Source organism: Octodon degus, unplaced genomic scaffold (genome assembly GCF_000260255.1).
Source record: "Octodon degus isolate 3935 unplaced genomic scaffold, OctDeg1.0 scaffold00305, whole genome shotgun sequence".
Lineage (NCBI taxonomy): Eukaryota > Metazoa > Chordata > Mammalia > Rodentia > Octodontidae > Octodon > Octodon degus.
In genome coordinates this window covers 945513-960727 of record NW_004524881.1, presented here as the reverse complement: position 1 = coordinate 960727, position 15215 = coordinate 945513, and the positions used below count along the sequence as shown (strand labels likewise).

Genomic DNA, 15215 nt, shown 5'->3' with positions numbered 1-15215 from the left:
GGAAGGGTCTACAGGGTGTTTGGGGTCTCAGTACTAGATTGTACTTGTAGTGACCTGCCTATTTACAACCTCCCAAGAGCTGGGATTACAGGCATGTACCACCATGCCCGGTCTCAATTTCCATCTCAGTGCGCCCTGGGGGCAGGGCCAGCACAGCAGGCCCAAGGATCAAACTCCTGGCCCCTGTGCCTGCTTGCAGGCACTTTAATCTGCTGAGCTATTTGGCCTGCCCTTTAGCTAATTTTTAAATATAGTGTGAAGTAAAAGTCTGTTAGGGTGTTTTGCATTACCATAACAACATATCTGAGGCTGAATAGCTTTCTATAGAAAAAAAGATGTATTTATCTCATAGCAATACAGCTTCAAGGCTCACATGTGGCAATACTCTTGCTGCAGAGTTCTGCGGTGAAAAGAACTTTGGTGGACTATGGGTAGCCTGTGGGACTGTGGTAAGCTCTGATCTTCTTTAGGCCCCAGCGCTCAGGTATGGAGCTTCTGCTGGTACTGGTCCAAACTTTTAAGAACTTAGGAGAACTATGAGTGGCCTGAGGGATGCAGGAGAGCTGAGATCCTTAGGTCCAGTGCAAACAGGTGCAGAACTTGCCTGGAGCCATTTTAAGAACTTTGGCAAACTCTGGAAAGCCTGTGGGACTTTATCTGGGTGACTACTGGAAGCTTCAAAACTGCCAAAACACTGGAGCAAAAGGCAATCTCAGTCCTCTAGCCTACCCAGAACAAATCCAGGAGACAAAGACATACAAGAACTTGGAAATCACACACTTGAAATCTCTGAAATGACAGCAACTGATGTAAAGAAACAAGTACATCATGCTATAGAAGAAATAAGAGGAGAAATAATCTCTCAGATCCAAAAAGAAAGGACAACAATCATGAAATAATTACTCAACACAGCTAAAGAAGACACTGATTAAAAAAATAGAGGAAAATAGAAAAATTATAGAAACATGGAATGAACAATATAGGAAAGAATTAGAATGCATAAAACAGATTCGAACAGATATCCATGAAATTAAGAATGCCATTGAAAGCCACTTGAATGAAATTGAAAATAGAGTTTCAGACCTTGAAGACGGTGTTGCAGTTAATGAATGTGAAATAAAAGAGCTCTTTTTTTTTTTTTTTTTTGGGTGGTACCAGGGATTGAACTCAGGACCTTGTGCTTGCCAGGCAAGCACTTATTCCACTGAGCTATCACCCTAGCTTCTAAAAGATCTCTTAGAACTATCAAGGAACCAATAAATAACAATTCAGCAGCTACAAGACAATGCAACGAAAAATAACATAAGAATAATAGGTGCCAATGGAGCAGCAGGAAACAGCACAAATGACATAAAAAGACTATTTGCAGAAACACTAGCAGAAAATTTTCCAGATATGAGAAAAGAACCTGATACACAGGTAAGTGAGGCATATAGAACTCCACACAGCCTTAATGACAATAAATCTACACCCAGACACGTAATAATCAAGATCTCAGAAATTCAACAAAAGAATAGAATATTTAAAGCTGCTAGAGAGAAAAAACAGATCACTTACAATGGAAAGCCCATCAAAATCATGACAGATTTTTCAACACAAGCCATCAAATCAAGAAAAGCTTGGAGTGAAATATATTAGGTCCTGGAAGAAAATAATTTCCTATCCAAATTGATGTACCCTGCAAAACTATCTATCAAATTCAATGAAATAAGATCCCTTCACAACAAAGAACAATTGAAGAAATTCATGACTACAAAACCAACCCTACAAAGAATGCTGACAGATATTCTAAAAGAGATAGAAGTGATTTCAGCTTCAAAAACAACAGAAAGGAACCACCAAACAGAGCAAGTAATTTTTTTTAATATTTATTTATTTTTTTATTTGTTTATTTAGTGTGTGTGTGGCCAGCTCAGCCCACCAGGGGGCAGGCCTGGCTAGCATGTGGTACTGGGGATTGAAACTCGGTCCCTGTGTTTTGCTTAGCTTAGCTTGTTCTAAGTAGGTGCTTTAGACCACTGAGCCATCTCACCAGCCCCAGAGCAAGTAATTTTTAAAAAGAAGCAAAAAGTACAGAATCTGTAACAGGAAAATAACATGACAAAGATAAGCCAATATGTATCAGTTATAACTATCAATATAAATGGCCTCAATTCACTAGTCAAAAAAAAAAAAAAATAGACTAGCAGAGTGGATTAAGAAACAAAATCCAACAATATTCTTTATAAAAGAAACACATTTAACTCAAAAGGAAATTCACAGACTAAAAAGTCAAAGGATGGAAGACAATCTTTCATGCCACAGGAAATCAGAAAAAAGCAGGAGTAGTTATCCTGGTTGCTGACAGTATCAACTTCAAACCAAAAATCATCCAAAGAGATGCCGGAGAGATGGCGCAGTGGAATAAGTGCTTCCCTGGCAAGCGCAAGGGCCTGAGTTCAATCCCCGGTTCCACAAAAAAAAAAAAAAAAAAAAAAAATCATCCAAAGAGATAAAGAAGGTTACTACACACTTGTTAAAGGAAAACTGCAAGAGGAAGATAAAACAATAATAGATATATATGCACCCAATATAGGGCACCCTCCTATATAAGACAAATTTTAACAGACATGAAAAATCAAATGGGCTACAATAGTTATGGGGGACTTTAACATACCACTATCACAAAGAAATGGATCGACTAGGCAAAAAAAAAAAGAAAAGAAAAGAAAAAAAAGAAGAAAAAAAAAAACAGAAAAGAAAAAATCAGCAAAGAAATAACAGCTAAATAAAAATTTGTGAAGAAATTGACTTGGTGGACCTTTGTGGACCCAGCAACAATGGAATATGCATTCTTCACAGGTGCACACTGGATATTCTCCAAAATAGAGCATATACTAGCACACAGAGCACTCTTGACTAACTACAAAGCAATAGAAATTATCCCATGTGTACTATCTGATCACAGTCCAACATAACTGGAAAGTATTGACAAAGGAAACTACAAAAATACCCTAAACACATGGAAATTAAGTAACAACCTCCTAAACAACCAGTGGGCCACAGGTGAAATTAAAGAAAAAATTTAAAAATATTTGCAATCAAACAAAAATTCAGATACAACATCCTGAAACCTGTTGGGTGCAATGAAAGCTGTCTGAAAAGGAAAATTTACATTGGTAAACTCACACATTAGGAAAATAGAAGAAGCCCAAATAAATGATCTTATGCTGTACCTCAAGCTCCTAGAAAAAGAAGAGCAAGTCAAGTCCAAAGATGGCAGGAAATTATACAGGTTAGAGCAGAAATTAATGTGTTGGAGATGAAGAAAACCATACAAGGAATAAATGAATCAAAGGATTGGTTCTTTGAATTAGTAAATAAAATTGATAAGTCCCAAGATAACTTAATAAAAAAGGTGAAAAAACCAAACAAACCCAAAGCTCATGCAGTAAACAGTGAAATCATTACAGACCCTAGAGAAATTCAAAAGATTATCAATACCTACTTCCAAAATCTTTACTCTCACAGGATGGGAAACACAGAGGAAATGGACAGTTTCCTACATGCATATGAAATGTGAAAGCTGGGTCAAGAAGATATACAAACTCTGAATAACATAATAATGAGAAATGAAATTGAAAATGCAATAAAAAAATACTGATAAAGAAAAGCCCAGGTCCTGATGGATTCACAGCAGAATTCTATAAGAAATTTATTTATTTTATTTTAGTAAGGGCCTAAATATTTTTGTATTTTAGTAAGGGTCTGCAAGGTCTACAGGGTTTCACTACATAGGTTGGACTCATAGTGATTCTCTTATTTACAGTCTCTCAAGTGCTGTGATTACAGGCACAAACCACCATGCTCAGTCTCAATCCCTGTCTCAGCACACCCCATGAGCAGGGCCAGCATGGCAGGCAGGGGATCGAACCTCTGATCCCTGCATCTGCCTGAGCAGGTGCTTTAATCCACTGAGCTATTTTGGCCAGCCCCTCTATAAGAAATTTAGAGAAGATTTAATACCAACTTTTCTCAAACTCTTTAATGAAATTGAAAGGAAAGCAATTCTCCCAAACTCATTCCTGGAGTCAAATATTACTCTGATTCCAAATCCAGAGAAAGATCCAACTTAAATAAACAAACAAACAAAACAAAACAAAACAAAACAAAACAAAACTACAGGATAACCTAATAGATGCAGAAATCTACAATAAAATAGCTAACAGAATGCAGCAAATCATTAAGATTATACATCATGATCAAGTGGGATTCATTCCAGGAATGCAAGGATGGTTCAAAATATGCAAATCCATAAATGTAATACACCAATAGAACCAAGAACAAAAGCCACATGGTCATCTCAATAGATGCAGAAAAATCTTTTGACAAAGCCCAACACTCATTCATGATAAAACCCTACAGAATTGGAATAGATGGTCTAAATCTCAACCTGATAAAAGCCATCTATGAGAAACCAACAGCCAACATCATACTAAATGGGCAAAAACTGAAGGCCTTCACTTTGAAATCAGGAACAAGACAAGGATGTCCACTGTCTCCATTCCTGTTCAATGTAGTTCTGAAAATATTAGCCAGAGCAACTAGATAAGAGAGAAAAATAAAAGGAATAAGGATTGGAAAAGAAGTGAAATTATTATTATTTGCAGACGACATGATACTCTACATAGAGGACCCCAAAAACTCCACCAAGAGTCTTGTAGATTTAATCACCAAATTCAGCAATGTAGCAGTATACAAAGTGAACACCCAAAATTCAGCAGCATTTTTGTACACGGAGAATGAACACACTGAGAGAAATTAGGGAAAGCACACCTTTCACAATAACATTTAAAAAAAAAGTACTTGGAAATCAATCTCAAAAAGGATGTAAAAGATTAACACAGTGTAAATTATGGTACTGTGAGAAAAGAGATTGAAAAGGATTTGAGGAAACATGTTCCATGCTCCTGGGTAGGAAGAACCAACATTATAAAAATGGCCATACTCCTAAAATTGTTATACAGATTCAATGCAATCCCAATTAAAATACCATTAGTATACCTTACAGAGCTAGAGAAAATTTTCCTGAAATTCATTGGAACCAGAAGAGATTCAGAATATCAAAAGCAATCCTGGGGGATTAGGGGGATGGCTCAGTGGAATAAGTGCTTCCCTGGCAAGTGCAAGGACCTGAGTTCAATCCCTGGTTCAAAAAAACAAAAAACAAAAAACAAAAACAAAAACAAAAACAAAAAAGCAATCCGGGGAAACAAAGGAAAAGCAGGAGGTATCAAAATCCTTGACCTGAAATTGTACTATAAAGCTACTGTGATAAAATTCAGCATGCTACTGGCATAGAGACAGACCTGATGTTCACTGGAACAGATAAGAAAATGCAGACACAACTGCAAACGTACTCGGCCATCTTATCTTTGATAAAGGGACCAAACAAGCTCACTAGAAGAAAGATAGCCTCTTTAATAAACAGTGCTAGAAAAACTTACTTTCTACATGCTGAAGGCTAAAATTAGACCTATCACCATGAACAAAGCTACAGCCAAAATGGATCAAAGATTTAAATATTAAAACAGAAACACTAAATTTTCTGGAGGAAAATATAGATAGAAAACTTAAAGACATAGGGGGTAGGTAGAGAGTTCATGAACAAAAACCAAACTGCATGGGAAATACTTCAAAGAATCAACAACTGGGATTTCATCTTTTTGAAAAGTTTCTGTACTTCAAAATAAATCTCTGACAGACTAAAAAGAAAACCAAAAATTGTGGGGAAAAAAAAGGACCAGGAATATAAATCAGGGACATAAGTGCCTACTGGTAAGTGTAAGGTCGCAAGTTTGATCCCCAGTACTGGGAAAAAAACAAACAAACAAACAAACAAACAAACAAAACTGGGAAAAAAAATTATAGCCAACAAAGGCCTTCTATCTAGAACATAGAAATAATTTTTTAAAAATCAGGCTCCCCAAATTCAAAGACAGAATCCAACATTGGGCATCTGAAATGAATATATACTTCTCAGAGGTAGAAATACAGATGGCAAGTAAATACATGAAAAAAAATTCAACATCATCGGTCATTCAAGAAATGCAAATTAAAACACTGAGATTCCATCTTATCCCAGAACGAATGGCTAATATCAAGAAGTCAGCCAATAACAAATGCTGAAGAGGCTGTGGAGAAAAAGGAAACCTTCTGCACTGTTGGTGGCAGTGCATACTTGTACAACCAATATGGAAATCAGTGTGGAGATTCCTTAAAATGCTATGATTGGAGATCCCATTCAAGCCAGCTAGTTCCTTCCTGGGTATTTTTCCAGAATTGAAAACCTCATACCACAGTGATATATGTGCATCCATGTTTATAGCAGTGCAATTTGTCATAGCTAAATTCTTGAAACAACCCAGATGTCCATCAACTGAAAAATGGATAAGGAAGATGTGGTTATTTTTACACAATGCAGTTTTATTCAGCTATACAACAGGATAAATTTGAGTCTGTGTTAGTAAATGGAGGAAACTAGAGGACATACTCTTAAGTAAAATAAATCAGACCCACAAGTGAAAACATCGTATTGTCTCCTTAGTGTGAGAACTTGAATATGAATAACTGATTGGAAGATAGTATTAAAACAAATAGTGTGAAATTCGTATTACTTTGATAAGTCAAAATCTGTATCACTTATAATTTTTTCTGTTTTAATTCTAATTTGTAGTCTTCTTTTTTTTTTTTTTAAGAGTTCTGAGGTAGAGCAAGGTATCACCGGGCCAGGGGCAGAGTGTGCATGTGTATCTAGATCCTCTGTCTCTTTCTCTCTGATGCAGCTACCAGTACCCAATCATAGGACTCTCCAATGACATTATCAATCTAATCCCCTCCCAAAGCCGCTACTATTTTTTTTTTGGCCACCACTTTTTAAACAACATAGTCACACTGTTTCACCCTTTAATTACCCTACAATAGGAATTAAATTTCAACAAAATACATGAACTCATGGGAGTTACCTTCAAATCCTGTCTAAATAGCAATAAGGTTGTCCTATGTATCTAACAATAAAGTTTGACTTCTTTGGCCTATGGACCATTGTCTCAGCACCATTTGTTAAAAAGATTGTTCTTTTACCATTAAATTGTCTTGGTGCCTTTGTTGAAAATCAGTTGACTGTAAATTTGTGAGTTTAATTCTGGACTCTTGATTCTATCCTGTTCTGTTTATGGTTGACCTTCTGCCAGTACCACACTGTCTTGGTGACTGTTAACTTTGTAATAAGTTTTGAATAGGATAGTATGGATCCTCCAACTTTTTTGTTTGGTTTTGTTTTTGTTGACTATTCAAAATATTCTGGTCCCTTGAGTTTTCATACAAAGGTTAGGATTTGCCTATTTATTTCTGCAAAAAAGCCAAGTAAGATTTTGATAGAAATTGATTGCATTCAATCTATAGATAAATCTGAGGAATGTTGTCATTATAGCCATGCTGAGCTTTCTAATCCATGGACATGGAATGTCCTTCCATTTATTTTGATATTTATTTATTTATTTATATTTTTTGGTACCAGGGATCAAACTCAGGACCTTGCATTTGCCAGGCAAACACTTACTCAACTGAGCTATCTCCCTGGCCCTCGATCTTTATTTAAAGTGTTTTGCAGTTTTCTCAATATATGTATCCTACTTAGTCCTTGTTGCTATAGCGTAATATTTAGACTACATAATGTATAAAAATTTAAATTTATTGCTTACAATTATGGAGACTGGGAAGACCAGGATCAAGACTGCAGTAGACTCAAGAGCCTAGTATTTGCTTCCAAGACGGTGCATTTCTAATAAGTTTGTGAGTCACGGTGGAGCTGCTGGCCTGGGAACTACAGCTTGGAAACCATAGGTAGTGTTAGCCAGTTATGGAGAGTATGAGAAGTGAGACCACAGGATGGAGGTGGTGGAAAACAGTAAATGAATGGCCCCTATAGGGGTCTCTGGTTATGCCTGTCCTTTCTTGTGAAGTGAAGCTTGCAGGGGGTCAAGTCAGTATAGTACAGAAGATAATGACAGAGTTAGGAGCCCAGACCATATACAGTACTACAGACCCAAGTTTGAATTCATTCTTTGCCATATACATCTGTGTGACTTTGGGCAAGTTATTCAAACTCTCCTTTGTTTCTTTAAATGTAAGGTAGGGTTAATTATAGGGCTTCATAGGATAACTGGAAAATACAGCCCTTAGTGCAGTATCTGGTTCACTGTGAGTCAGCTCTCGTTGCTGCTGATTCCCTGGCACTGCCACACAAGACCAAGGTCTTTTGGGGATGTTTTCACTGAATGAGACGTGCATCGATTTGGGTGGACTTGGTTTTGCTATTGGGTGCCTTGATAGCCCAAATTGCAAAGACTGATGTGTGTGTGTGTGTGTGTGTGTGTGTGTGTGTGTGTGCATACGGTGCGAGGGTCACTGTCTGAGAGGGGGTGCGGCCCAGAGGAATAGGAAGGGGACCCTGGCTTCACTGTGGGTCTCGGTTTCCTTCCCTGTGAAGGGAGGTGGAGGAAAGAGATTCTAGATCTATCAGATCTGGCCCTACACCTGATTTTCTCAGTGCCACGGGAACTCTGTGAGTTTGGACTTGTCAACGCAAGGGGGCAGCAGCAGACCAGGCTCTCGATGCCATTTGCTGGAATGGGCTGGTGTTAATTCTCGCCATGTTGTAAAAGAAAGGATCCAAAAGGCTGTCTGCTCTTAGTGGTTTCTGCGAGGCCAGGCTCTAAATCACATCTAATGCCACGGTCATCAGGATTTTCAACATCACCCCGTCCCCAAGGCCTTCTCCATCACTAGTCCTGCTTCATGAAAAAAATGCCTGCCAAGTTCTCTGCTCTAAGATAGGGGCCTGGGTGGCTGCTGTGTGCTTTACAAAGTGCCAACAACTCCCTTCTTCCAGGCTCTGGGAGGATTTGAGCCTTGGGTGCTTGCATTGCTCTCCCATGGAATTCAGTTTCAAATAAAACACCCACACATTACCAGTCTGTTCGGATGTGTGGGTAGGAGATCTTAGCAATCTGTGGGTGGGGACACACTGTCCCTTGCTTGGAGCTGGTGACCCTTGTCTTGTGAGCTGGGAAGGGATGGGGAGAAAAGGGGAGACTGACCATGAATTGAGATGAGAAACCCAACTATAGAAACAAGATGTGGGTCTGGCCTGTGAATCTGGAGGAGGTGGTTCTGGGATCTCAGGGAAGGGTCGAGTGGGGGTGCAGCTCACGTGACCCCCAGGAGAATTTCAACCTGAGGCCAAAGGGAGTTGGCATGAGGCCTAAATAAAAAGATGACCTTTTTCAGGGAATTTGGGGAACTTCCAGACAAAAGCTGACCTAAGCCAGGCAGGGGAAGTAGGATGCAAGGGCTAAAAAGACAAGGTCAAGGTCAAGTTAAAAGGTCAGCACATTGACCAGAAGGAAATTGACACATAAATTGTTAACAGGAAGTTGTTTAATAGTTTAAACTTATACCAGATGATTCTAGCTACTGGAGTCATATAATCGTATGGCATTCAGCTCAGTTCCTTTTTTTTTTTTAATGCTTATACACATAGCCAAGATTTTTACTGTTAACCATGGTGAGCACAAATGGGAGAATATTAATGGGCCAAGGACAGATTGCTCACAAGGTCACAAAAGGACTGATTTGAATTCATAAATACTCTGGTGAATCACTAGCATTTTTGAGTTAAATATACATATATATCATATACTGTATATATATATTATATATATATATGATTTCTGAAACTTCATTTGCATTTGTAGTCTTGCAATAACTTTGTCAGAAAGAGAAGGCAGATACTTTGAAGCTAAGATCTGTATTTTTTTATAGATGTTCTGCTTCACCAAAAGTGCAGATTACATTGTATTGCACATATGTTGAGTAGTACACAAAGATAGGACAATAAACACTGACTTGACTCAATAACTTGCCTGATGAAAGGCTTTCTTAAGCTTAAAAACATTCCCCAGTCAAGCATTCAGAGGAAGCTGTCGGGCTTCGCACTGCAGCAAGGTATTTTCTAAGCAACTCAAGGGCTCTGGTATTTCTTGCCTGCAGGTTCTTCTCAGATCTCAGCTCATTCTTGATGGCTTCAAGCTCGTGGTGAATCTTTTCTATTTCTAATTCATAGTACGATTTCACATCTACTTTCAGGAGTGCATTTCCTAGTTCAGCCTGACGCTTCAGCTTCCTCATGGCCTCTTTTAGATCTCTGTTCTCTAGACTCAGCTTGTGGATGATTTCTTTGGCTCGCTGGAGTTCTTCAGTTAAGTTTTTAACATTTGTTGCTTTTTCAGATAGGTCGTTTTTTAAAGCTTGAAATTCCCAGTCTTTCTTTCCTTTTTCTTGAAAATGGAGGGATTTTGTGGAGACCTCCCTTTTGGAGTTCAAAAGTTCCTTTTCAGCATTTTCAAATTCCTTTTCTATTTTTCGGCATTTCATATTGAGTTCTTCCAGTTCTTCATTCAAAAGGTTCAGGCGAAGTTTTGGGGACATTCCTTTGGTCAGGTTTTTCCTCATGCCTTGCTGTGGGAGGGCCCGTAACTCCTTTCTGCACCTGCAAGAGGGGTCTTCTGTTCTGTTAAAGCTTTCTTCACTCATGACATCCAAATTGAATGAGTCATAGGAGGAAAAATTTGTGTCTTTGTTCTTGAACTTGTTTATCCCCCTCCCTCTTAAATTTGATTCTTGTTCTCTTTCATTTAGATGAGAAATATATTCTTTCCTCCTAAATTTATTTTTTTCTTGACACTTTCTACTGAAGAAATGATCAGTTCCTCCCATTCTCTTAGCTTTGTCTACAGCTATTTGTTCAGAAGAGGATTCAGGTGTAGTGGCCTCTTCTAGAACATCCTTTGCATTAAAAAAAGGAGTAAACATATTTTCCTTCCAGTGTTTTCTTCTAGCACCCATGTCTTCAGGTACTTCTTTCAGTTCCCTTTCTCACGTCCAGGGTCTCACACTGATCGCTATCACTTTCCTCTGAGTTGAGCTGAAGAGAGTCCTGTCTGCTCCTCCCTGAAGCTGACCACGACCAGCAGCAGGTGGCTGCTCCTTATTCAGTCAATGTGACCCAGTGAGGCTGGCCTAGGCTCAGTTCATGCCCTGAGCCTGCATCAGAGGGGATCTGTCAAGGAGAGAAAGGATAGGCCAAGAGCCAACTCCTGATTTCCAGAGATCCTTTTCCTTCTTTCCTTTTCTTCTCACTAAGTGGTAAGAGCAGAAAACCAAACAGGGAAGCAGCAGCCAGGAAGAGGTAGATCACGAATATGGACCATGTTCTCAAAGACCCTTCACCTTCCCAGGATGCCACATTCGCAACCTTCTGTTAGAGTCTGTCCCCTCTGCAGGCTGGGGGATTGCAGGGACAGCGAAATACTTAACCCTCAAATTTGGTGGCCTTTTTGGTAGCTGCCACCCAAATTACCTCCAAAATTAGTGGTGTGATCCTAAAGCAGTTGGGGTGGTGGGTAGTCAGTCCAGGAAGTGCCTTACATCTCAGTAAGATTCTCATGGAGGAAGAGTTGGAGGAAATTCAGGAAAGGCCTCACCACAGACCTGAATGATTATTGATCATGGAGACTGTTGCAGAGAAGCTTGGGTGAAACTTGGTTAATATTTTGCTGAAATACAGGGAAGAAAGAAGGCAGATTAGATCATAATGAACTTCCTTGGCAATGTCACAAAAACACCCACATGCAGAGCTCACCCACATTCATGTCAACAAGCCCTGTCAAAGGCTTTGGGCTTGCTGCCTGTCCCCAGGCCTGCAGGAGTATGAAGTCACCTTAGCCTGTGAGGCTCCCTTCTTCCCTCTCTGGGGCTGGTGTGGGGCTGACCTTGTGTTAGACTCATCCTGGAGTCCCTTGAGTTCTTGGAACTGTCTACTGCTGGGCTTTTGCTGACTTCCTCACAGAGGTTGCCATGGACACGTGGACTCTGGAAGGGAGAGAACCTACCTCCACAGAAGGGCATGGGGCCTTGGGCAAGATGGCTGCTGGGTATTGGTTCAAATTTGATGCATGGGGGGAAATCACAGTCTTTTCTGGTCTTCTATTCACAGTCTTCTATTCACAGATAAAGCAGACTTCAAGGGTGATGGGGAGCTAGGTAATCACCAACTAAAGCTTTAGAAGAAAATTTATTTCATTGGCAGTAAAAGACACTTTTAGAGATGAAATCTGACTACTATCTGGTAGGTCCCTGGGAAATACTGCCAGTAAAAAGCACATTTGGAGAACCTTAAGATTTTGATTTTTAAAAATCTGGTCAGACATTGGTTTTTAAAAAATCATACACACTACAGTCACTCATTGTTCACCTAAAATTTGCTGCTGTACTTCTTGTAGTAGTAGAACCCTTGCGTTTGCTAAAACACAGTGACACTTGGCCACCATGACACACATCTGCAATCCCAGCTGTTTGGGAGGCTGAGGCAGGAGAATCCAAAGTTTGAACCCAGCCTAGGCATTTTAGGAAGATGCTGTCTCAAAATAAAAAAATAAAAAGCACTTGGAATGTAGCTGAATACTAGAGTACCTCTGGGATCCCTGGTAAACAAAACAAAATAAACCAATCCCAACCAAACCTCATGCTTTTCACTAGCAGAGTACTAAAAAATTTGAGGCCGAGTAACACTATACAGCAGTGCTTGAAAGTCCTCAGAAAGTTTAACATAGATTTACCACTTGATCAGGAACTCTGCTCTTAGATGTATATCCAGTGAAATGAAAACACATCTAAGTAAGTGTTTGTATGAATGTTCATAGCAGCATAATTCAAAGTGGCCAAAAAGTAGAGAAATTAAAATTTCCATTAACTGTTGATGGATGAACCAAGCATGATATATCTATGTAATGGAATATTACCTAGCCATAAAAAGAATACTGGGAGACAATGGGGAGGGACTGAAATACTGACTCAGGCTATAACACTGAGGAACCTTAAAAGCACTGTGCTAATGGAAAGAAGCCAGACAAAAAAGGCCTCATGATGTATTGTGTCATTTACATAGGATATAGAATAGGCATAGACAGGGATAATAATCAATTCATGGTTGCTGGGGTGAGGTGTGAGTGACAACAGAGAGAGACTATAAGAAATGAGGAAGTCCCATTTGGGGAGGTGAAAATATTCTGAAATTACACACAACTCTGTTAATGTATTAAAAGCTACTGAATTTCACAGTTTTGAAAAAGGTGAATTTTATTGTATATGCATTTAATTTTATATTTTGTAAATTATATCTAGTAAAATATGAAACATGAAATTTCATTCAAGACACATATTATGTGCTCAAGATGTACAGTGAGCTTAGTGGTATAGTGTGCGTAAGGCCCTGGGATCGATTCCCAGTGCTTACACATATGTATACCTATATGCAAATATATACATACATACTATATACACATGTGTACATGAACATTTAAATATAGCCCAGTTTGAAATGACAAGTAAAGGAGAAAAAGGGAGTGGAAAAGTTAAAAACAGTTGGTTTCAAAAAGAAAATGAGACAAAAGAGAGGAAAAAGAGGCTAATTTCATGATTTTTACTTGATGAAAAATGTCTCTTGTAGTTGTCTGAATTTCTGTTGGGTTGTGGTCTTTAGAATGCTATCTCCTGTGAACTTTTTTTTTTCCTGTGAACTTTTAATTAACAAACTAGCTGTTGTTTCCAGATTTTTTAATTGCTCATAGGACGTAGAAGGTGCAGCTTCAGTCACTACCAGAGCTGGGTTTTGCGTCTCAAATATACTGAGACTTGCCATCAAAGTACAGGTTCTCCATTGCCAACCTTAATCTTGCTTATGATCACAGGGAAAAGCCCAATAAGTCTATCTTTTCTAGGATAGACCTATCACTCTCACTCATCTGGTACAATTTTATAAATAAATAATATGAGGTCTTCAGCATGAATTGGTCTTGACCTATTTTCAAACTCCAGATGAGTAGAAAGCTCAGCCTGTAGATACAAGGTCTGGCATGCACAATGAGTGCACGGCAAGTCTCTTTTCATATTCAGAAATTACTCTTCCTACTGAAACAAAGGTAATGAGAAAGGGTGGGAAAGGGTAGGAAAGACAACAAAACAGTTATATCTAGACAGTTCTCACAACGTGCTCACATAAGAGCAACATGGGTTTGAAGTTCTGGGCCTTGTTAGAGGTGTCCATAGCCTATCCTGTTCTTACTTTTTCTGGGCAAGCAATCTCCCAGACTTCTGACTGGCCTCAAATGTATGCCCTTCCATCTTTTCTCACAGCTTAGTCCCTCTTCCTCCCTAGCCTAGTCAAGTACAATACCTTTGTAACAGGCTTTCTAGACTCATCTTTCTTCCCCAACCCACACTTCACCCTGGGAGAGTAATCTCTCTCTGTGGTCCACATCACACTGTGTTCCTGCCCATCTGTTCTCTATGTTGGGAACAAGTAGAGCTACAGGAAGAGAAAATGCTGATGGCTAGAAGGACTGGGCTTCCCTTGCAGGGCCCTCAGATGCAGGAGCCTAGGGACATCACTGCATGGAGTGCCTTGGGTCAGCTGATACTCTCAGATAAGTGCACTTTGGTCACAATACATGAAAAAGGGGGCATTAAAAAGCCAAACAAACCAAACAAAAACTTCTGCCTGTGCTAATACAAACAAGGCAGTGAGCCCATCTGCTTAACCTAGAGTCCCAGCATGCATTGCCAGTGTCAGTATCTGGGTAGGGGACTGATCAGTCAGTGATACTTGAGTTGTGTCTCCAGTCCTGTTGTGGTAAGTTTTTGGTCCTGGGTCCTTTCATGAATTAAAGCTACTATCTCCAGGGACTGGAGAGAGAGCTCAGTTGACTAAAGTACCTGCTTAGGCAAGCTTAGGCAGGCTCAGGAACCATGGCTCCTTCTCCCACACCACATGCTGCACCAGCCCCACCCCCATGGTAGGCTGAGTTGGCCAGAGTCCGGTGTAGTGGTGAACATTTGTAATCCCAGCACAGAAGAGGCTGAAAGCCAGAGGATCACCACGAGTCCAAACTGCATAGTGAGACCCTGCAACAACCAAATTAAAAAAAAGAAAAAACAAAACTATTACCTCCATTTCTTGGACTCAGGGCCATGAACAGAGAATTTGTGGGAAAAACATTGGCAGGTGGGCTGGAGAGATGGCTCAGTGGTCTAAAGCACCTACTTAGAACAAGCTT

The 15215-nt window shown here is 39.5% G+C and overlaps 2 protein-coding genes across 4 annotated transcripts in view; one reads left to right on the top strand and one right to left on the bottom strand.

Annotated features, from left to right (window-relative positions):
• Shroom3 (shroom family member 3) overlaps positions 1-15215 on the top strand; it is a 336567-nt gene that overhangs the window by 56990 nt on the left and 264362 nt on the right. The window lies entirely within an intron of this gene.
• Positions 9748-11895, bottom strand: LOC111814387 (coiled-coil domain-containing protein 160-like). 2 transcript variants are annotated; one of them, XM_023707676.1, is made up of 2 exons: positions 11874-11895; positions 9748-11657 (listed from the first exon to the last, which is right to left on the bottom strand). In XM_023707676.1, exon 2 carries the CDS (start codon positions 10945-10947, stop codon positions 9988-9990), a length of 960 nt encoding a protein of 319 aa, XP_023563444.1. In that variant the 5' UTR covers positions 10948-11657; positions 11874-11895; the 3' UTR covers positions 9748-9987. The 2 variants fall into 2 exon arrangements, with proteins under 2 accessions (XP_023563444.1, XP_023563443.1); XM_023707675.1 differs by having other exon boundaries at positions 11822-11888.